The 21,322-nt window shown below is 45.2% G+C and overlaps 1 protein-coding gene across 2 annotated transcripts; it reads right to left on the minus strand.

The window, feature by feature from the left end:
- Positions 1-9,695: 9,695 nt before the first annotated feature.
- Positions 9,696-10,784, minus strand: LOC6734655 (CLIP domain-containing serine protease B15). 2 transcript variants are annotated; one of them, XM_002081626.4, is made up of 4 exons: positions 10,520-10,783; positions 10,416-10,461; positions 10,219-10,355; positions 9,696-10,157 (listed from the first exon to the last, which is right to left on the minus strand). In XM_002081626.4, the coding sequence occupies exons 1-4, from the start codon at positions 10,746-10,748 to the stop codon at positions 9,715-9,717; spliced, it is 855 nt and encodes a 284-aa protein (XP_002081662.2). In that variant the 5' UTR covers positions 10,749-10,783; the 3' UTR covers positions 9,696-9,714. The 2 variants fall into 2 exon arrangements, with proteins under 2 accessions (XP_002081662.2, XP_039148090.1); XM_039292156.2 differs by having other exon boundaries at positions 10,066-10,147; positions 10,520-10,784.
- Positions 10,785-21,322: the final 10,538 nt, after the last annotated feature.

Consider the following 21,322-nt stretch of genomic DNA (forward strand, 5'->3'; position numbering starts at 1 on the left):
TTCAATGCTCTGTGCGTTGAGCTGAAGAAGAAATCGAAGATCCCAAGAAGTCGTGTAATGTAATAAATCAACTTCATTACTGCCTCGCAACCGTCGAAAGGGGCGTGGCGGGGGCGAACAAGTGCGAATCATTAACTCGATGTCTCGAAGTTCACGTTTCGCATGTGCCAAGGTAGCGTTGACAACCGACACGCGCAGTTTTCCCCCGCATTTTCCGCCCATCTCCGGCGTAGTTATAGAAATCTACTTGGCTGCTGCATTCAAGCGAGCTGTAAATTATGCAAAATAACGACGTCAAAGTTTCAATATAATGAAGCCAACGGACTGGCGGGGGTTTGGGGGCCCGCAGGTTGGGGAATATTATAGTCTGAAATATCATCCCTAATGTTTCTATGCCATTAAGCCAAATAGAAAACGAAAAGCAACTTATGTGTCATAATGTAATACCTTTAGATACCATGAATGCATGAGGGTGAATTTAAAGTCCCATTTCATGCACGTATTTAAGTTTTAAATGGTTTCGAAAGTTTGTGAAACGAGTAGTTGTGAGTTTCCATTAAATATATTACTTTACAATTGTTTAATTGAATTTCTAGTGCATGTACAAACTCTAAGGTTTCTTTAACTTAACTTTTTCCCCCTTGGTTGTGGCATGCGACCAACACTCAATCAGTGCCCCAAGTCCTGAAGACATAAAAATCAAATCGAAGCCGTCGCCATAAACAATTATGAACTTTGTTGCACATTGTTGTCCACACATGGCCACACGGATCCTGCCTCCTTGTCGTCGCCTTGGTTACATTGTAAAACGTTTTATTGTCGCCGCCATCTGGCGACGATTTGTTGGCAGCAGCGCATAGCCATCCGACGCCCAACCACCCACTGAAACCACCGAACCCAGCAGAGGTGCCAATACATCCTTTTTCTTCCTTATTTCAAATCCATTCAGCTATAGAAAAAATACCATGCAAAAGGAAAAACATAAAAGATGACCTATTGAAACGAATATGTTTCTAATTAGGACAATAACTCGTAAATAATATTTCTAAATTATTTTAATAAATAAGCGTACTTGTTTTTTTTATTTAATTTGTTAGCTTATTTTCTCATCACTAGCGCTGAACCCACCCTAAAAATCCGATTCTAAGGTGTAAGCCGGCGGCACGACGACAACTGTTAAGCTTATCGCTTTCTGAATAAGAATAAGAATTCGGATGCGGATGTGGATGTGGACGGGACTCGAGTACGGATCCCAGGCGCTGAGGCAAATTGCTGTTGATTGTCAGGTTCAGGCGACGCTGCGTAAATAACTGAAAGCGGTCCGAGGTGCCAACTGCCTTTGAGCCGGGCCCAAAAGTTTGGCCAAGCACATTAGACGGCGATGGCCAAACTTCGGACCGATTAAGTTGGGAGTCGCAATGAAAAGGGCAGTTGGCAGTTGGCAGTCGGATGATGGTGATGGTGATGCTGAAAATCTTATCGCCGCACAAGAATCCGTTTCGTTTTAGTGCCGCAATCAGCGCTGTTCACTTGCAATGTCCGTGGCAGGACAAATATTTTACTTTTACTCTTTCGCGTCCGTTTCGAGATTCATTCTTTTTTTTATACCGTCTCCGTTTTTGACTTTAACTTTCCGCCCCACTCCCGCAAAGTTGAGCCCTCTAATGCGCTGCAAAAGTGTGCCAAAGACGCTGACAGCGAAATCAAACACAAGTCGGTTGGAGTGGGCAAAGTACATATATATAAACGGACAAGCAGCGGCGAAGGTCCTGCTGAAGGTCCGAGGAAAGGATGCACAAAGTTAAAATTAAATTAGCGTTTTTTCGAGCTACGCTGGGTAGCAGGGCGATGAGAGGTTGGGTCATTCTGGGCCACGAAATGAAGTCCAAGGGCACTCGATTCTCTGGGGAGTGCAGGGTATCTGTGGGTCGAATCCGAGCGCTTCCCACTAACAAGGTATTCGCATCCTAGTGCCACTGTCTGTCACTGGCTGCTACTTAGCCAAATTAAAATTTCAAAGCACTTATGCGCTGCACGATGTTGGGCTACATAAATTAGAAGCTAATTGGAAATAACTATACTAATGTCTAGATTTTTAAAAGTTATAAACTATTTTGGTACTTAAAAATTAAGCTAAATAAAATATGTGGTATTCTTTCAGCTATCTTATATGTTACAAATTTAGTTGTGTTATAATGAGATTCTGTCAAGGGATCATTGTAATTTAAATTTTTAATATTATTTAATTTAAACTTGGAATTTTGGTAGAGCATTGACCCATCGACTAGCGAACTAAGCATTTTCGCTTCCGTTTTGCTGTTAGTGTCCTTTTAGCGCTTCGCATTTATGCTTGTTTAAGCAAACGCCGTGTTATCGTCCGGATCCGGATTCGTGTCCGTGTCCGTGTCCGAGTCCAGTCGAAAGGATAATGCGCGTAATTGTTGTCCGTGCCCGGCAGTTGGCGCTGAAGGAGCGCCTCTATTTGCATGGAACGCATTAAAAGTCGCTGGCGCAGCGCCGTGGCAATTCAATTTAAACGAGTGGCATAAGCCCAATCTGGCAAACTAGGGATTACCACTAATGCCGCACGTATGCATGTATGTATATATCTGGTATCCGGAGTTTAGTGCATATATGCCAATGCTCCGGGAATGACTTTATCGGTACTCAATGGCTCAATTGTTGGACCAGCCTCTGTGACTTTCGCTCTCAGCCCTCTCGACACATATTCGCATATCCGCACATCCGCACATCCGCATATCCGCATCTGCCAGAAGAGCCAACGGCAAGGGCACTTCGAGTGCAGTCAGTTCAGGTCGAGTGGTCATTAAGCGGGATCGATGGGTTGGCATATGGTCACCGTAGCTTGAAGAGCTTGAGGAGAGTTAAAGGACGTATGCAACATGGGTGCAATTATGTGTCCACGATTTGATTTAATTTGTACTCAAAACCTTTGACTATACTTTGAGTACACTCACATACCCATGAAGCGCTTATTATACCCAACCATTTCCGTTTTAGCTTGAACTTTTAGTTCAGAAAGATGCATTCAGACATCCATGGAATGCTTGTGCTTTAATAGTTATTTTGTTTGGACGAAACTCTTAAACTTCACTTCACATGACTATGGATTAAACTTCCATTAAGAGTGTCCTTTGTTTGCTGGAAGTTAAAGCCCAGACACAAGAAGATTTGGCTACGCTTCAATTCACTTCACCCGAGTTTGGCTGCGAAATTGGCATATAAGTGGTTGAGCGACTAACAGGGAATATCAAAAATATTGCCATAAAATATGCCAAGACAAGCGCCGCAGCCCTATCCGCATCCGCATACACATCCGCATCCACATCCACATCCGCATGCTGAACCACAAGCAGTGCAGATACGAGTTCCAGCGTCTTGACAGCCAGCGATTGACATGGAAAGGAGTTGGGGTAGGGGCACTAAACTGGGGTTCCGTTGGAGACAAGGTAATGAAAAATATTTCCATATTGCAAATAAAGTCAGCTTGCCAACGTGGCAACCCTAAAACCTATTTCTTAACCCTTGTCGACAGGGCGCAGGACGAAGGACGAAGTGCGAGGAGTGGCCCTCCTTTACCTGCTGCTGATGCTGCTGCTGCCGTTCGTTGGCTTTTGTTTTGGCAGCCTGGCATATTTCAATTTGGGACTCAGGACGACGGGGCCCGAAGTTTATGCAAATTCATTTCAAGTTTCCTGACGCAACAACATTATCAAGCGCAGGACTGGCGACCTCCGACCTCCGACCTGCAACCTCCGGCCACGACGATGATGATGCCGATGATGGAGATGTTGCACTTGTGCACACGTACATATATATGTATGTGCATACTTACTCCACTTACTTGTTGACCTGCTGCCTGCCTGGCTCTGTGCCAGGACGCAGTTGTTGTCCGCAAGTGTCGGCATTTGTATTATTACAATTATTACGTCGATGTGCACGGCTTCCCTTTGTAGCGGTTGCTTCACGTGTGTTTGATTGTTTTCGGTCGGCAGTCAGTAGTTGCTGCACTCGAGTCCAGCACGGCGTATACGCAATTAGCCATATTGGTCAATATTATGCCAAGTTACGCGCAATTTCGCGGTCCTGGCCATCATTAGCTTTGTGCATTGGCGCTCGGCAGTGGGCTCGGTGCCATCAAATATGTGCTTATCCAGCGGATATGTATTGGCCCAAGGGAATGATCCAGGCGCTGTGAGTTTGCGACTCGCTTCGATTTTTTTTTTAATTAAGTTTGGAGCTGGCAAAGTTTTGCCTTGGCTTAAACAATGGCCGGCCACTCGAGACTTGTTTTCTTTGTTGGCAGCCACCCTGCCCAGCAAGCAGTGCATAACTTGATTAAATTTCACTCCTTCCCGGCGACTGCAGCCATAAACCACGCTCGTTTAATTTCAATCCAAAGTCTAAGCAGTAACAAGAGCCAATTCAATAAAAATTAAAAAGGAAAGCTACTGAGGTGGGTGGTGGAAGGGGTTTGGGGATGGGGCAGGGGAAGCAAGGGGCTTACCGAATGAAAGGGATGAAGCAATCACAGGAAAGCGGCAAATAAACTTGAAGAAAATTAAAAGTGGCAGCCAAGAGAAGCAGACGAAGCACACTGAAGTTGCCATCCAACTTTGATGGAGGCAGTGGAAGGATGGGGCAAGGACCACGGCCTCGATGGTGAAACGGGTTGGGAGCGGGCGGGATGGTGTTCAGAGGTCCCGGAAACGTATCGACTTAATTGAACAAATCGCAGTAAACGAGCCGTAAATTTTTAATATGTTTCGGTTTGCGTAAATAAAAGCTGACGCAAACTTCCTTTGGCAAAGGACTACCGCAAACGGAAGAGAGATCGAGTCCGAGTTCGTTTAGGTAATCGATTGCGTCAGTGAAGCCTGGCCAAATTAATAAATCAAATAAACGCCGAGTGGAAACGGGCCGAGGTAAGCTCATTCAATTAGCAACTAGCTCCTGCTCCAGGCTCACTTAATTACTTCTGACGTCTGCTGACTGATTAAAACACAAGGCCTGGGCTAGCAAAAACACAGCATTACCGGACCCGGACTCTGACTCGAACCCGTACCCGGACCCGTACCCGGACACTCCGGACTACGTCCGACTTTAAGCTTTGACATTTCGGCATTAGCCGGAGGGGCAGGAACAATATTTTCTTTGCCCAGTCTAGCGCAAGTCGATGTGTCTGGGCTGCTGGTTTATTTGCCTTGGATTTTTCCTTTTCTGCTTGGAACTCAAGTGTTAATCCAGCCAGCTGGCCAGACATCCGGCTAACCGGAATCCTGTTTTTGTTTTCAGACATCACTCTTCCAGTCTCCTTGCATTATAGACATCTCTGGGCACTGGCTGCCGGCTAATCCCGAAGAATCTGAACGTGATCTCGCATTGATCAGTGGCACGAGATATATGTATCTCACATACGCGGATAAGCGGAAACGGAAATGTAACCGAAGCGTAAAAAATGCCCGACTGCGACTGCGGGTCGAATTGTCATTGTAATAGTAATTTATTGTTTGCAAAACTTTGCCAGCAGCTCGCACATGTCGACACCAGCAGTGGGAGGCGAGAAAAAGGCTGGGCTGAGATGGAGAAAAATGGCTGTGGGACAGCGTTTGACATTTGACATATGCGAGTCGTTTGACATACAAGCAAATTACATGGAACTATTTGTCTTGTCGGCTAAATCGCATAAGCTGCGAGCGGAATCCGGAATGCGGCCACATAGCTAAAACCGAGCTGAGATCTAGCATCTTTGCATGGCAAACATATTGAGTGGCATACGGGGCGTATGAGTAATGTTCCAAGAGCTATCCGAGGCGTTTGGGCAGTGTAAGTGCTTTACGAGGCGTATGAGCAATGTGTTTAATGCTTATGGCAGGCACTATCGGCCAATCTGTACAGGCAATTCATAATTAACCAGCAGTGTGCGGCGCCGCACACGGGGCGTATGAGCGATGCGTTGCACTTGGCCGACCAAGCAAAGTCATTCAAAATGTCCGGCACATTGTGCCGGCGCAACTTTTCCCATTGTTTGGATGTTTTCGTTGTTGTTGTGCTGCATTTTGCATTAAGTTAAATGTTTTAATTAAAATGGGAAAACTTTTCCAATTACGGGTTGGACCGCATAAAAATTATCAATTCAAAAGCTGTGTTTTTAATTTCGCTCTACTTTTTTTCGGCAGCACATTACCGTAAATGTGCCTCTACTCGGGCACTGTGACTGTGACTGCTTCGCCGGCTGTCACAGTCCGCGTCACTGTGAAGTTCCTTATTGCAAAAGGCAAATTAATTAGGTGCAAAAAGCGGCAGGAGTGTTGGCAAAACTTTCATAAACTCGGTAAGCTTGCTAATTGCATCAGAGAGCGTGTTTAACTTTCGAAAACTGTAACTTAAACGAGGCTAATTAGTTGAAGCACAGTCAGCTTTAAGCTCGCAGGAAATTTCGAGCTGGGTAAGAAAACTGCATCGATAATAATAATAATAATAATGATAATGATCAAGGAGAAGGCATGTGCATGGCTGTGCATTCATAACAGTCCTGGCAAAAAGGGTCCTTCCTGTTTCGTCCTGCACTCGCTCACCTGGCGCAGAGATTAAGTTTATGTGGCGCCGTGTCGTTCATGTGATTAAGTCTCGGCCGCACTGCAAATTGCTGGAGGAAGCCGTGCGCTTTCGTTGCAATTAAGCCGCAACTGCCACATAATGATAAAAAGAGGGACCTCCTGGCATAAAGGAGTGGCGACTGGAGAGGGGGGGGAGGGGGTCAAAGGAGGGAGAGCTCTGTGATGGACTGCGTTTTAAGCCTGCCTGCCCCAACGAATCCACTCTCTCGCTAGTTACGGCCAAGATTGCTGCCAGTCCCCACGGGCTTTATTTTCTTTTTATTTTGCATGTGGCACAAGGACACTTTTGGCTTTCTAACTGGGTTACCGCCATCGTTATGGCCCGTGAAAATTAAAGCCATCGCCTGGTGGCGGCTTAAATGCCTCGACTCAATTGTCAGGCATAAAGGCAATGTTGCCAACTTTTGATTGCTTTGCAGTGCCGCCAGTTTGAGGCAGTTGCAGCTAGCATGTGTGCCGTCCAAAAGTTTTAATAAGCAGCCAAGTTGGTGGCACATTTTCGCCAGCAACTCGATCTCAATTCCCACGCACCTGAACCATCCGCAATGGCCCGGCCTTAATAATAATTAGCACTCAGCTGCCGTTGCTGGCCATTTGGCATTCTGGCGTGGTCAAGAGCCATCCTGCATTGCAGTTCTGGCCGTGACGTGGCACGGAATGTGTTATATATAGTACTCGTACTGGCTGAAATCTGCGCCTGTGTTTCAAGATTTCGCTGCCCATTTATCAGCCAAGAATGCGCTGAAAGTTTTTCCCATCCCTTCTGCACTATAATTTTTTTCATTTTGTTGAATTTTTTTTTTGTTTTTTGATTTTTTCCCAGCTTGCAGTGAATTCTTTTTATGCTGCTCGTTCTTTTTTCACTTTTTGGTGGGCAAATGGTAACGGGTTTTAACGGATTTGGCTCGGGGAGAAGGCTGCGCATTGCACAATTTTAGAGAGATGCCTTTTTCGGTTCGCTTTGGTGGCAGAGCAACGTGCAGATTTATTGCATTCAACTTTCGTGTGACTTTCACAACAAACTTTTATGTCTTGAAACTTTTCAAGTTTACTTAAGCAACAAAAGTTTGTCCTCGCCCATTCAGATTTTTCCCATTCTCGTCGAATTTATTGCCAAAAACACAGGCGCCCAAGCTTAAGCGTAGCCCGAAATGAAGTGTTGGTAATATGCCATGAATTATGCGCATTAAATTTTCCAGTGTGTGCCATAAAAGTTTGCGGTTTTTCCGCTGATTCCCGCTAATGAGGCGATGATGCGTGTGGAGTGCGCGTCTGCATCCGGCGGAAATGGGTCTCTCGATTGTCCTCGTAAATCATTCGATTGGTAAGGCGAAATATCGATTTACTGCCATTGCTACAGCGGGCATGGCTAGCAAAGCTCGCATTAGAATTATTAAAATTCCTGCTGTGGTTTCTTCTTTTTTTTTTTTTTTGCCCACATGCCACTGCCACACACACACAAAACCCACAACCACTCCGTGCCGAAGTATCATGTATAGGTATGGCTTTCACTTGGCTGACTGTGCCATTTGGCAAATTAAAAATATTGCCACAGGGGCGGAAGGGGCGCGCCGCACGCTGCTCGACTGGCAAAAAAAAAAAAGAAGATGAAGAAATAATAAAAACGTAACCAGAGTGGAAGTGGCAGCCACAACAGTGGCAACAAAAATGAGCAAACATACCATATTTATGCCAAACAAAATCAATATCGAAAGTGGCACACAAAAACTGAAAAGCAGGAAGCGGAAATTTCAGAGCAGGCGAGTCAGATGTTTGAAATATTAGCCAGACCCAAATATTTTCGCGGTGCTCCATATCACCCAGCATTCAATTCATATCTTCTATTCAAAGGCAGTAAATGGAAAATTTAATGAAAGTTGTGGAAAGTTACATCCAAAACAGTGAGCTACGGATTTAGGTCGTTCGTTAATGTTGTGCTTCTCTTGCAAATTTAAACAAATATGCATTTCCTTCACCAGAGAGAGTGAACTATGCAATCTTATACGAATGTTCATAAATGTTGTTTATATAGAATGCTGTCTGAAGTACTTAAACAAATTAAATACGTTCGTCCCTTCCACTTGCGATCAATCAGCCAACTTAATAGTGAATCGCATCGATACTGAACATTGAAGTCTGTTTCCAAAGTAACTGCCAAGCCATTTAAGTGCAGGAAATTGAATTTTGAAATGCTCTCATCGAACGCTGGATGGATGATACGAATCTGTGGCAACAACTTGTTGTTGGAGTCGGGAGCGTCCCTTTAGTGGCTTCGTCCTTTTCAATTAGGAGCACTCATCTCGACAATTTCCCGTTCGTTTGGAGCAGGGCGGAAATTATGGCACGCCCATTTTAATCATTCGCCATTTCCGGTGCACAAACACACCGTCGAATATGTCGAGCTAACGAAACTAACGAATCTCCGCCAGGATCTCGATCTGCAGAGCTGGCAAAGTTTCGCAGGGCAATTTGAGCAACCCACCTGGCTGGCTGCTGGGTTAGTTGGTTGGTCAAAATGGTGGCAGGCCAGGGATTTTGGCCTCTTTCAGGACAGCGCTAATTGCACTTCTTAACAGGGTGAAGGTGGCTGAAATGGAGGTTATTCGAAACAGGGGGGGCGGAGTGCGACAAATTCCGTGGGCACAGAAACCACGCAAAATTTATGGTTTCAATTAAAAGTTTCACCATTTCCGTTCATTTGCGGCACAAACAAGCAGCCAGCGGCAAGTGGCAGGCTGCCCCACTTGGTAGGTTAAGAGGGAAACCGATGGGGAACGCAATACGGTAATGAGCCTGGACAAAAGGAGGGCCCCAAAAAACTTGTTACTTTTGCAGCTCAGCGCTTAGGAAATGGACAAAGTTTTGACCATCCGGCCGGCAATAAAAATGTGAATTATGAGAAATTTCTAGCTGCAACTGACTGCTTCCACTTGTGCCAAAAAGAAAATACTGCTTATCAATCGTGTAGTTTTTTTTCCCTTAAGAGCATTATATTTGAAACCCCAAATATTCGACCTTCGTAGAATGAATTAAGGTCGCAGAAATTTCCCAACGTAAGATTCATATTCATGCTTTATTTGCCTGAAGGCCATACTCGATACTGGATCTTCGGTGGGCTGCGTACCGTGTAGTTGTCTACCACCATAAGTATCCAGTCGATAAAGCTTGATATCCGGGTATAAACCCCAGGACTGCTGCACAACGAGCTTCCAAAACTGATGATTCCTAGTTGCACGTACCTCAGAGATCCATGCATGTATACTGGATGAATCAATGGACCTCCAGAGTCGCCCGCGCACGTATCCCCGTCCGGATGTCCGGCGCAAATCTGGCTCTCGGTTACATTCACCCAAAGCATATTGTAACACTCGGATGCGTTGAGTTCGTTTAACTCTATGGTTTTAAGCACCTTCGAAAATTTCTCGTTTTCTGTTCTTCCCCAGCCAGCAGCCTTGTAGGTTTTGACATTTGGCACTTTTATCAGATCCGTGATAATGCAAATGGGCCTGATAACAGCTTTGTGAGATAACTTCTTAGAAAATTACTTTTTGAAGAAGAATTGGTGTGCCCAAATTACCGTTAAACTTCACTTGAGGTCGTATACGAAGTATGCCTATATCGTTACTATAATTGTTAGTTGTAAAGTACTTGTTCCGAAAGGCCTTGGTCACCGCAAAATACCTTGATGAACTGCGTTCTCCAAGACGCACGGCACTAAATTAATGAAAATTTAACATGAGAAAGATATTTCTGTTGGTGTTGAATAGAACTCACAGTATCTGATCTCTTTCGATGCAATGGGCTGCACTCAAAACGAATTCTGCAGGAAAATTCAAGAGTGAAATGAAAACTGAACCTATCAAATCTTTATGTCTTACGTTTGTGAATGAGTGTTCCTCCGCATACGAGCTCAGCTACTTCCTTATCATTATATTTGAATATATATGCCATCCAAGGATTGGTTCCGTTTTCTGCAATCTGGCCATGCATTATTTTTGGGCTAATGCCAGGGTAGCCACAATTCGGTTCAAGGAACTGTGACATAGCACCCGGCCAGAGCAAAATGATCTTGAAAATCGTGAAAATAACCGGCTGAGTCACAAACATTACTTCTCTTGTTCAGAATACGCAGTGTACTGGTGGCTCCTTCATCGAACTCATTGGTAATAATCTCGCATTATTAGCTTATCAGCAAATAAATGCTGCGAAAAAAATTATACAACTCATTTATTATTGTAGAAGATGCTTGCTCTTCTCTTCTTTAATTGTTTAATGTATATATTCTGATAAGTTGTTCTCTTTTCAGCTCCAATTGCACTGACTAATCGAACGCAGAGTCTGAAAATGCTCGGATGTGTAAGCACTGTTTGTCATATCGTCACTAATTGAAGTGCAAATATTGATGAGTGCCTAGCAAGTGCAAACGCGCTCCGCTAATTTGCACAATTCTCGCGTTCCGCCGCATAATGCGCCGCAAAGTATGCCATGCCAAGTCAATGCCACGCCTGGCAAGCCATCCGCCCACAACCCACCGCCCATCGGCCACGCCCACTGGCGGAAAAGCAAAAACGGATGCAGCTGCAGAGAGATCCAGAACAGCCAACAGAATTGCGATGGGCGACAAACAGACTAAATGCTGGCACAGGCAGACTCAGCAGAATTTCAAATTTATTCAAATCAACTCGTTCGAGGGGCGAAAAGGGGAACCGAATTCGGGGCGTGGCAAGGCGGTGAGGGGCGCGGGGCGGGGCAATGAGCAACGGCAACGGCAACCGAATGAATGATTCAATTAGGCATCAAATATTTACAGCAGACGTTTAAATATTGCGACAGACATCAAGTCGGCTTGATATGCCCGGAAAATCTCGAGTTGCATCTCCGGCTGAGCTGAGATTTCCTCGAGAACTTTTCTAATTGGCCGCTAAGTGCGTTCGTTGGCCCTTGAGCTCTGTCTTCCAATTTTCCAGGACTCGACTCGACTCACAAAACTGGAGCAAATCGGGGGAAAGAAGACAGCTGCATTTTGACGAGGCCACCGAGAGTTCAATATGCACACTGCATAAATAAGCAAATAACTTTGCCATTGTTTTCCCCTCCCCATTCGGTTTTCCTCGCTTTTCCAGCCCAAAGGCAGTTGAAGTCCCAGTTTTTGTCTCGATTCCCTCGGCTGGAATAGTTTTCTTTTAGATTTATGAGTTTCTCCAATACAAAATAGTTGTATGAATTCCCATTCCCTGTGTGTGAGAGTTTGTACGCTTGTTCAATTCAAATAGTTTGATTACAAAAGTTTTTCCATTGAACATTGCTGGCATTCGAGCAGGTGGAAATGCTGTTTTGCATGGAGACTGCTCTTTCGGCTTTTCTCTTTTCGAGTTGAAAATATTAATTTAATAGGAGGAAAGTGGAAAACGCGCTCTCCTATTTCTGCACATTTGTGTAATTTAATTGGATTTGATTTGCAAACATTTTACAGGCAGGCAGCCAGTCAGCCAGTCAACGTGGCCACGCCAAGTTGTCGCTCAAGAACTTGAGCACTCCAAATATTTTCATAATTTTTATCACGATTGTAATTCTCGCCGAAAAGTTTTTGCATTCGCAAAGTTGCTGGGCCAACTTTCGTGCCCGAGAAAACTTTTGGCTGCTGACAATGAGCTCACAACAGATTTCTGAGTTAATTTCCAGCATCATTTTGGCTCTTCATCCGCTCCCGCTTCCATCCGCCGGTGCTGTTGCCATTGCCATTGCTATTGGCATTGGCATTGCCATTGCTGCTGCGCTTTGTATTGTGTGCAACTTTGTTGGCAATAACAATAACAATTGCCAGAACACGCTGCACGCACTGTTAATAAGCCAAATTATAGAGCCGCAGAATGGGCTGAATGCCCCACGTTGGGCGCCAGCTAATTGGTGCTTAATGCGGATACTTACGAGCAAAGTTGGCTTTAAGCCGCCGCGCCTTATCAATGTCGGCCCAAATGGATCTCGCTGACAGACAGGAGAACAATGCCATTAATCAAGCGCCCTCAAGGTGCTCGCCCAGGTTCTGGCTTTCTGCTACGTTTTTTTCCCATACTACTCACCGAAATCCCCAACTCACATGTCACATGCATGGGTATGGGCCCGATTCGATTCCGCCCACTTTGGATACCGCATGAAGCGACAGTTTTTCCTGCTTCTCGCTTTTCACTTCCAACTGGGCAAAAAATGAAGCAAAAAAAGGGAAGCCCAGCAGCGGCGGTAGGACATACCCCGCCCCTTTGGGCCCACAAGTGCTGACAGCGATAAATTCTAATGCCGGGTCAGCACTGGCAGCGACCACGCCTCCGATTCCAGGGCGTATGTGAGTGTGGGCGTAGTTGACCAAAGCATGAAAAATGCTTTCGTTTCCTTTGGTTTTTCCTGCTCCTTGTTTTGCCGGCGAAATGAATGAAGAAAGGAAGTTAACTGGCATTTGGTTTTTGTTTGCCAAGGAAATATTTTTAGCACGTGTTTGGTCAATTTCTGTTCCTTCAAATCCCACCCATACGGCCACCCACTTACAAGCTAGCCACATTTGTCACTTTAAATGCAATTTGACTTGTGCCCAATGCGCATAAGTTTTCCCAGGCTTTTTCTCGACCGCCTCATCCCCATTTCGGTAGAATTTTCCTAAGGCATTCTCCCGGCAATTTGTCGTGTCTTGTTTGGGCCAGCACATGGGCAACTTGGCCAACTAGAATGGAGAGGCGAACAGGGAAAATAGGTAGCATGCACTGGGGAGCGCTTAGGGAAGAGCTCAGCAGAATCAATTTTAAAGTGCTTCTCCGGAAGCCTGCGCAGATATTTATTGTCTGCCCTGGAATTGCAACAATTGTCGACGACCGTGTCCGGCGGGTCTGCATCGAACACTTTTCAATCTGCATACGAAATCAGCGGCGCTGACAGTGGCCAAGCCAATTATTCCAATAGGCGAACATGGGATATGGCCTTATTTTCAATGGGTTCTCTCTAGTTACATGTTCTTCATAGTAAGCTCAATCACTTAATTTGATTTATACTACTACAAAAATTTAAAGGAAAAACGTTTTATCTCGGTTTTATGATTATAATAATCGAACAGCTACAATTTGTTTTCCATGTTAACTTAATTTCCTGTGAACCCCTAACCAATTGCCACCTGATGAGCAATGAACTCGACTGTTAAGCTGTCGATTGCCGAAAAGAAAGCTCGAGTTATTTGAATATGCACTGAACTGGTAGCAAATTACCCCATCCCATGTGCAACGCTTATGGCTTCATTAGGCTGCGTCGTTGAACGTAGCTGTATCTTGGGTGTTCAATGAGCCGGAAATGTCTTCATTATGATTGCATATGACCCGGGCCAGCAGAGAGTATAGAGAGAGGTGGGGGAACGGAAACGGAAGCGCCAAACTTCATTTGTTGTCTGGCTGCTGTTTTTGCTGTTGCTTTTGCCGCCGCTTTTGCTGTTTACCAGAAGTGCGTACGAGCGTGGCAATTCGCTGGGCGCACAATCTCAGCCAGCCATGGGGGCGTATGAGTGATGGCGGCAGTCATGCAAACTGACAGTTTATTTACCCAACGCCATCATTACCGGGGCCAGCCAATGTTTGCCGTGGGAGTCAGGGAGTCATGTGTGCCGGCTGAAATTATCGCACGATATGAAAAATTGACTGTGATTTATGCAATTATGTTAACAAAATATTTACTTGCCCACAATTGATGGGCAATCCCTTTTATTCCTCAGCACCAGGATAACCATTAGAAAGACATTAGCTGTAAGCCCCTCTTAATACGAGTCCAGTGAGCTGCACGCGACGCAAAGGAAAATGAAAAAATCCAGCTTAGCTTTTTGGGGTCGGATCATCCGCTCGCCTTTGTGGTCAGCAGCTAGTTGGCCATAATGAACTCCCCTCGACGGATCAGCTTCGACAGCATAGCCGCAAAATGGAAAGGGGGGAAAAACTTTGTCGTGTTTATGAGTTCCAGCCCCAGTTTCAGTTACAGTTCTTCCGACAATCCCCTGGACCCGGGTATTGATGCCACTTCACATCGACTTGTCAGGAACAGCCGCTGGCAAGTTTTTGATGTGTCAGCCGGAGGGGGGAAACACACTGGGACGTACGTACAATCTAATAAACGAGCTGGCGAAAAAGAATAACAAACTTTCACTGACCTTTGTGGGCTGGACTATGAACTCTGATGAAAAATCTACCCGTACCTCCGAAGGACCTTCGGCCCACTCACACACACGCAAATTGAAATGAATAATAGAACGCTGTGAGCCAAGAAAAACAACCCAAATGAGACCCATTGTTAGTATTTGGCTGGATGCCTTTGTTCTGCCCAGTGTCCCTGGGGTCTGCGTGGTGCAGGGCAAACAAACAAAGTGAGAAAAAGTTGACACATTCACTTACCAGATTAAAATGGAGCCAAGGCCACACCGGGGAAAAAGGAAGCTATTAGCGTGGATAACAAAATGGCAAGTGTGTTGCAAATTTTATATATATATCGAATCCTATTAGGTCTTAAGTCTTGGAAGACTGTTTCTTTTATATCAATTGCGAATTTATTAATCAGTTTTTCTCTCTCTGTAGAAAAAGCTCTAAGATATTGGGGGAAATCGAAAAGCCCAACCACACACCTGTGTCGAAAATGCCTCTTATCAAATGAGTCGGCCGAAAAGATGGATAGAGACCGATGCCTTTGATTTATGGCCGCAAAGTAGTTTTGCACTCCAAAAGTCCGCTACATCAATGTCAGTTAATTGTCATTTATTAAGCCATCAATTGTCACTGGGATCCGGGTGCGAATTCTTCGACCCACTGGCCCACAACTTAGCATTTAGACAAGGCCAAGACGACAGACGGCCAAGTTCGGCTAAGTTGGCTGGCGAATTGCTCAGCGAACTGTATTAATCGGGGTCATATGCGCAATTATAAAGAATAACGGCGATGCAGAGACTCTGGCTTCAATACCCCTCCCCCCACAAGAACCCTCAAAGGCAGCCAAGTTTTTCATGAATTTTCGAGCCACAGCCGCGGCGGCGGATGAAGAGGCGGCCCAAATTCCCGCATTCGTCATGGCTGGCTGCTGCGTCTCTGGAAACTCACTCGAATGGAAAGCAGAGTTTTCCGAGTGCCAGCCAAATACAAATAGATGTACATATCTCACCCAACCCCACTTGGCGCTTTAAAAACTGCGGCCACTTCATTTAAATCGCGTGAGCTGATGCGTTTGATGATTTGTTTTAGCGATTTGTTAACAAATTGATGGCCACAAGCGTCAAAGACAAGGGGAAGTCATAATTTGTACACCCCAAGAACTGGATTTATCAGCCACTTCAAAGACGCCCAAGGGGTCGGGGTTGGTTGGAAAACATATCTAATTGCAAATTAGATTCCGGGATTCCAGAGGTCACGTGTCGTGGTCGCCTGTGTTTGCACATCGGCTAGCAGAGCCAATCGACTATGAGCCGGACTAATCCCATAATTACAAATCTACGGCTCGCCGCTCGACTGACTTTTCCAGCTATATTTCGCCATTATGTTTTCCGCCCTGAACTTGAGCAAAAATCGATGGCTCGTCCCCGTGGAGCGCTCATAATTTTCATAACGTTGCCATGGTCCGGATCGATTCGGTTCGATACGATTCGATTCGATTCGTCTGCGAACTCTTACATGGAATTTCCTGACGATAAGAAAAATGCGCACAAGGGGCATTGAAATTTATGCCCTGAATTTATGCCCCTTCGCATTATATTTCCTCGGTCCGATTTTCCGCTTTTCCTCGTTTCCTTAGAGCCTGCCTGCCCGCCTGCCTGCTCGGCGGCAGGTTTAATAATTTGCCGTTGAAATGCACCAAGTTGCGCAATTTTCTCGACTCGAATTCGCCGCTGCTGTGGATAGCAAGATAACGAGTCCTGCGGGAAAATGATGGGGGGGTGGGTTGGTTTTGGAAGGGCGTTGTTAAATGCTGATACATCCTTATCGCTGCTAATGCAAATGCAGTCCAAGTTCAGCCCCGTGAGCCGAGTTAATTTATGCAAATTACTCATTTTGCGATTAAATACTTATTCCATTGACAAACACTGACGGCCAGAGCTCACCACAAGGGTAATTTGCGAAATGTAGTCAAACCGCACACATCAGCCGCACGACGATGATGAGATCCTTCTTGGTGATGGCTCAGGACCTTTGGTACTTTGCTTTGCTTTGGTTCCTGGCTCCTGGCTGCTGGTCCCTGGCCTTTGGCCTTTGGCATTCGAGAAATGCGACTAAGACGCAGGGAAACCGCATCAAAAGCAACTGCCCAAACCCACAGCAAAGTGAGCCATGGATTGTCCATTTCAGATGTCCCAAGTATCCACATAAATCCGGTTTAATTAATTTAACCTGTCAAGCCGTTTGATTGCATTTGAATGGCTTCAATCGAATGAAGTTGAAGTGTTACATGGCTAGTGAAAATGCCCGAAAGAGAGAGAGGGAGAGATTGTAAGGATGTCTTCTCTGTCTGATGCACTCGTGACGAGGAAAATTGATTTTACTTCGCTCGCGCTGGCATTTCATTTCCCTCGCGTGCAGTTCGCCGATTGTTTTGGAATTGATATTGAAAGCTGTCAATTTGCATTTGACATCGTTTTCCATTTTTGCCAAAACTGCACTTTTTCCCTCGACATTTTTGCCTTTTACTTTTTCGCCGCCATCGTTTTCCTCCGCATCAACGTACATACATATATATTTTTTTTTTTCTTCTGCCACTTTTTGTTGTGATTTTTTAGTTGATTTGCCTGCCATTTGCATAGGAGTGGGCGTTTTTCGGGTTGGGAAATCGCTGCTTGACTTTGATGTGTTTGACATTGTTTTCGTTTTTCGCTTTTTCCGGGGCGAATGCATTCTGGTGGCACTGGCTCTGCTCCATGGGATGTTTTCATTGCGATTCGGGACTTCCACTCGGGTTTGAATTTGGTATTTGGTATTTCGGGGAGCAACAATGCCGCGTTCGCTTGTTAGTGTCAGCCTGGATGACTTTGTCGTGTCACGACCCCCATTTATGGAGGAGTCCACCCCTTTCCACCCACTGGCCACAGCCCACAGCCCGCTGGCCATTCGCATTAAAGCATTTTAGCCATGAACTCGGAAAGTTGTCACTTTTAATTATATCATCGTCGAGCATCCAATTATTATTATCGCATTATTCGACGGCAAATTACGCGTGTGTCGAACTATAATAGATACTTTTAAAGCTGTGCCGGCTGAAAAATATATGCTCCTTTAAATATTTACCGCTCTGAAGAGCTCCAAACTGGCTCATAAATATTTAGGATGCTGCGGGCCAAAAAAAGATGAATGGATGGCGTCGCGGAATAAATTGTTAACACGCATGTGCCGCGAAAATAATGCGAATGATGAAAATTAACTGAAAACTTTATTAAATATGCAAAAGTGGGCGTTCGCTGGGTGGTGTGGGAAAATGGGGCTGCCAAAAGGAGAGGTAATGAAAGTTGAATGTTTAAACAAAGCGAAGGTCCTTGGAAGGGGATGGTTTGCCGGATGGGCGGTTGGGCGGCGTTCAAATCTAGGCTACAACTTTACTTAATGCAATAACCGTGTTATGGGCCCGCCACAAGAAGAGGAAGAGGAGCCGCCGGAAAGGACAGGCCAGGGGTACATGTAAATGGGAACACGGCAGCAACAATTCCCCGGGAAGTCAAGACAACGACACGCACACACAGACACAGACACCACCAATACCATTACCCAGCACACCACCATTGTGTGGGCTAACAAACACAATCAAATGCATTGGCCTAAGGACACTGCCTTGTTGCCAACAATGGAAATTCGCCACGTGCGAAGGGTGCGGGAAACGGTGGAGTTGGGTGGCTGGGGGGTTGGAGCACAGCGGGCTACTTCCCTGTCATTCACTCATTCACTCCCGAACTTCCCGCCGCGGAATTCTCCATGGGTCTGAGTCAGTTCCTGATTCCAAGAAATAGCTGGGTAGCTGGGAGACCGAAGCGGAATTTACTCATTCGGCGGAAAGCATTCCAATAGTTGCTAGGAACAGCATGCAGCAGTATTTATGATATTAAATGCTTTCAGAATTTATAAAGAAAACGTTTTGGAATATGGCATTACCGACCTTCAAGTTTGCAAAACTTAGGATAAACAATTAATTGTAAACAAATGGTTTCATATTTAATAATGGACAGCTTGGAGCCACTAGTCTAAGTTGATGATAACGTAATAGAATCTTTGAATATGTTTAGCATTAATTAAATTGAAATACTTAAGAGATATCTGATATTATAACTCTACAAACGTATAGTGTGCATTATAAAGAATATTTCAAATTTTATCTAATAGGTTCAAGTGAATTGTGATATATTTGAGCTGATTCTGAAATTTCAATTAATTTTGTATTATTTTCCCAGGCGTAGATCCTTGACCCTCAGTGTGGTGTTAACCTTTTTGCTCGCCATGAATCGCTTTTCGGCTTGTTTATTTTCATTTCACTGCACTCATCCCGCCTTTTGGCACCCGTTTTCCAGCCCCATCCCCATCCCCATCCTCAGTTCCAGCTTCAGCTCCAGTTCCATTTCGATTCACGCTCCACTGGCAGTATGATATATGTGCTTGGCATGCGTCGTCTGTTGTTATATTTCTGGGCTGACTCTGACTTATGATATGGCCATAGCTATAGCTATAGTCTAGGCTTTCGTTGCGAGGAAATGAATTATTGTCGCTCTGTGCAATTTTCAATTTCATAAGCAGGCGTCGTGTGTTGTTGGCCGTTGTGTGTTGTATGTTGCGTAAACGATTTGAACTCTGGGGGCATACCAATTAGGTGGGTCCTCGTGGTTGGCTTCGATTTGCTTGGCTCTTCGCTTTTTTTTGGGGGCTAATTGCCAAAGTTTGGGGCCGTGGGGCCTGCGCTTATCGGCCGTAAGTGGAATTGTTTTCGACCGCGTGCGAAGGTGAGTTCGGGTAAATATTTAAATTTGGAAAAATAATGTATTATATCATTACGCTCGGGCGGGCGCCATCAGCGGGTGGGCGCTGATCCTGGTCCCGGTTTTGGTCCTATGTTTCTGATTCAGACCGCTTCTGGCTTCCCGCCAGCCTGCCAATTTAATTCGTTTGCATAAATTTTCGTTGTTTTTGTTACTGTTTTGTGCTGTGGGTCACAGAACCGAGCCCTGTGGCTTTTTTATGCCCTCCAAGCGCTTCCTTGTGCTCGGCTCTCCCTCGGTGTGGTTTCAATTTTTTGTATTATTTCGCTGTTTTGCTATGCAAAATTCGATTTTAATGTGCTGGCAAATGCTTTAAATATTTTCTTCAGCCAAAAGCGGGGTGGAAACGCTTTATGTTTTGTTTGGCTAAGCGAAATATTCTGGGAGTCATGAAAAACATGAACCGCTTGAAGTTCGCTTAACTGTCTGGGTGGGTAATTGACAATTAGGCTGCCAGTTGTGGCCATCTTTAAGTTGATCAATAATTCATTAGACCATTGTCTCTCACGGATCCCCTGACCCCACGCCCATGACCAGTGACCCCTTGCTGACCCCACGGCCAACAATCGCCGCTCCGCTGGACCTCCTTCGAGGGTCATAAATCATCATTTATATTATTAACAAGGGATCAAAACAGACAAGCCAAACTTCACACACACACACACGAACACTTTCATATGCATATGCATGGCTGCGTGTGTGTTTGTGTGTGTGGAAGTGCTAGCGTGTTGGTGTGTGTGCGTGTTAACCGGAAACCAGAGCAACCGCAAATGACAAGGGAGTATGTCCGTCTAAACTGCTTCCCTACGCAGCGAAAACATCAAAGTCCGGGGTCGTAAGTGAGGGGGTCGAAAGGGGCGTTGGGTCCCGTTGGAGGGTTAAGGAGTGGACGAGCCAACGCCAATGTGTAGCATATTTATGGGCGCAACATAAGAGAAATTCCAGACTATGAGCCAGTACAGTCACAGCCAAAACACTGATGCTTTGCCAAAGATTTTTTGCCATCTTTCGGGAAAGGTATTTAATTAGGTTCTTCAAACACAATTTTTCGGGGATGACCTATCAGAAGTGGTATCTCAGAAATGGTCTAAGTTGAAAGGGCCTAGTAAAAACAGGTAAATACATGCTGAACTTTAAGCAATCACAGTTTCTCAATACATATAAAGCCTCTTTTATAATAAAGAATTCACTAGAAATCATTAAATTATATACCATACCTCATTTAGCTATATGTAAAATTTGAATGGTAATTTTAAAGAACATTTCCTTTTCTGGCTAACGGTTTGATTTTATTATATATTTTCCATTTTCCAGAAGCCAAGTCACTATAAAACCACTGCACTGCGCTGTAAAACTATGATTCAGCAGCTATCTCGCTTCCGGTTTAAACCCCTGGTCGAAATCGTAGTCCGAGTCGGTTAACACTCGCCGGGTGTTTGTTTTTGTGATGGACTGCCTGCGTTTTCTGCCCTCTGGCCAGGATTCGAGGTGAGGCTGCCCGGCAGCTTTGCATGTTTTATACTTCTGACCTTAATACCTGCGGACCCACAAGCATGGAGCACGGTGGACTGGAGTTGGGGGCCTGGTGCTTGGAGCACGGTTCCGGACACGGACAGTTAAGGACAGGAGTTGAGCGTGTGAAGCTGTTTTTGTCTTTGGGACTGCTGGC

This window comes from Drosophila simulans, chromosome 2R (genome assembly GCF_016746395.2).
Source record: "Drosophila simulans strain w501 chromosome 2R, Prin_Dsim_3.1, whole genome shotgun sequence".
Taxonomy (NCBI): Eukaryota; Metazoa; Arthropoda; class Insecta; order Diptera; family Drosophilidae; genus Drosophila; species Drosophila simulans.

Excerpts from the sequence above, each read along its gene's own strand:
- LOC6734655 (XM_002081626.4), bottom strand. The coding sequence starts at position 10,748 with ATGTTTGTGACTCAGCCGGTTATTTTCACGATTTTCAAGATCATTTTG. Across the intron at positions 10,462-10,519 it reads AGGAACACTCATTCACAAAC|AATTCGTTTTGAGTGCAGCC; the intron begins GTAAGACATAAA and ends ATTTTCCTGCAG. Across the intron at positions 10,158-10,218 it reads ACCTCAAGTGAAGTTTAACG|CTGTTATCAGGCCCATTTGC; the intron begins GTAATTTGGGCA and ends TATCTCACAAAG.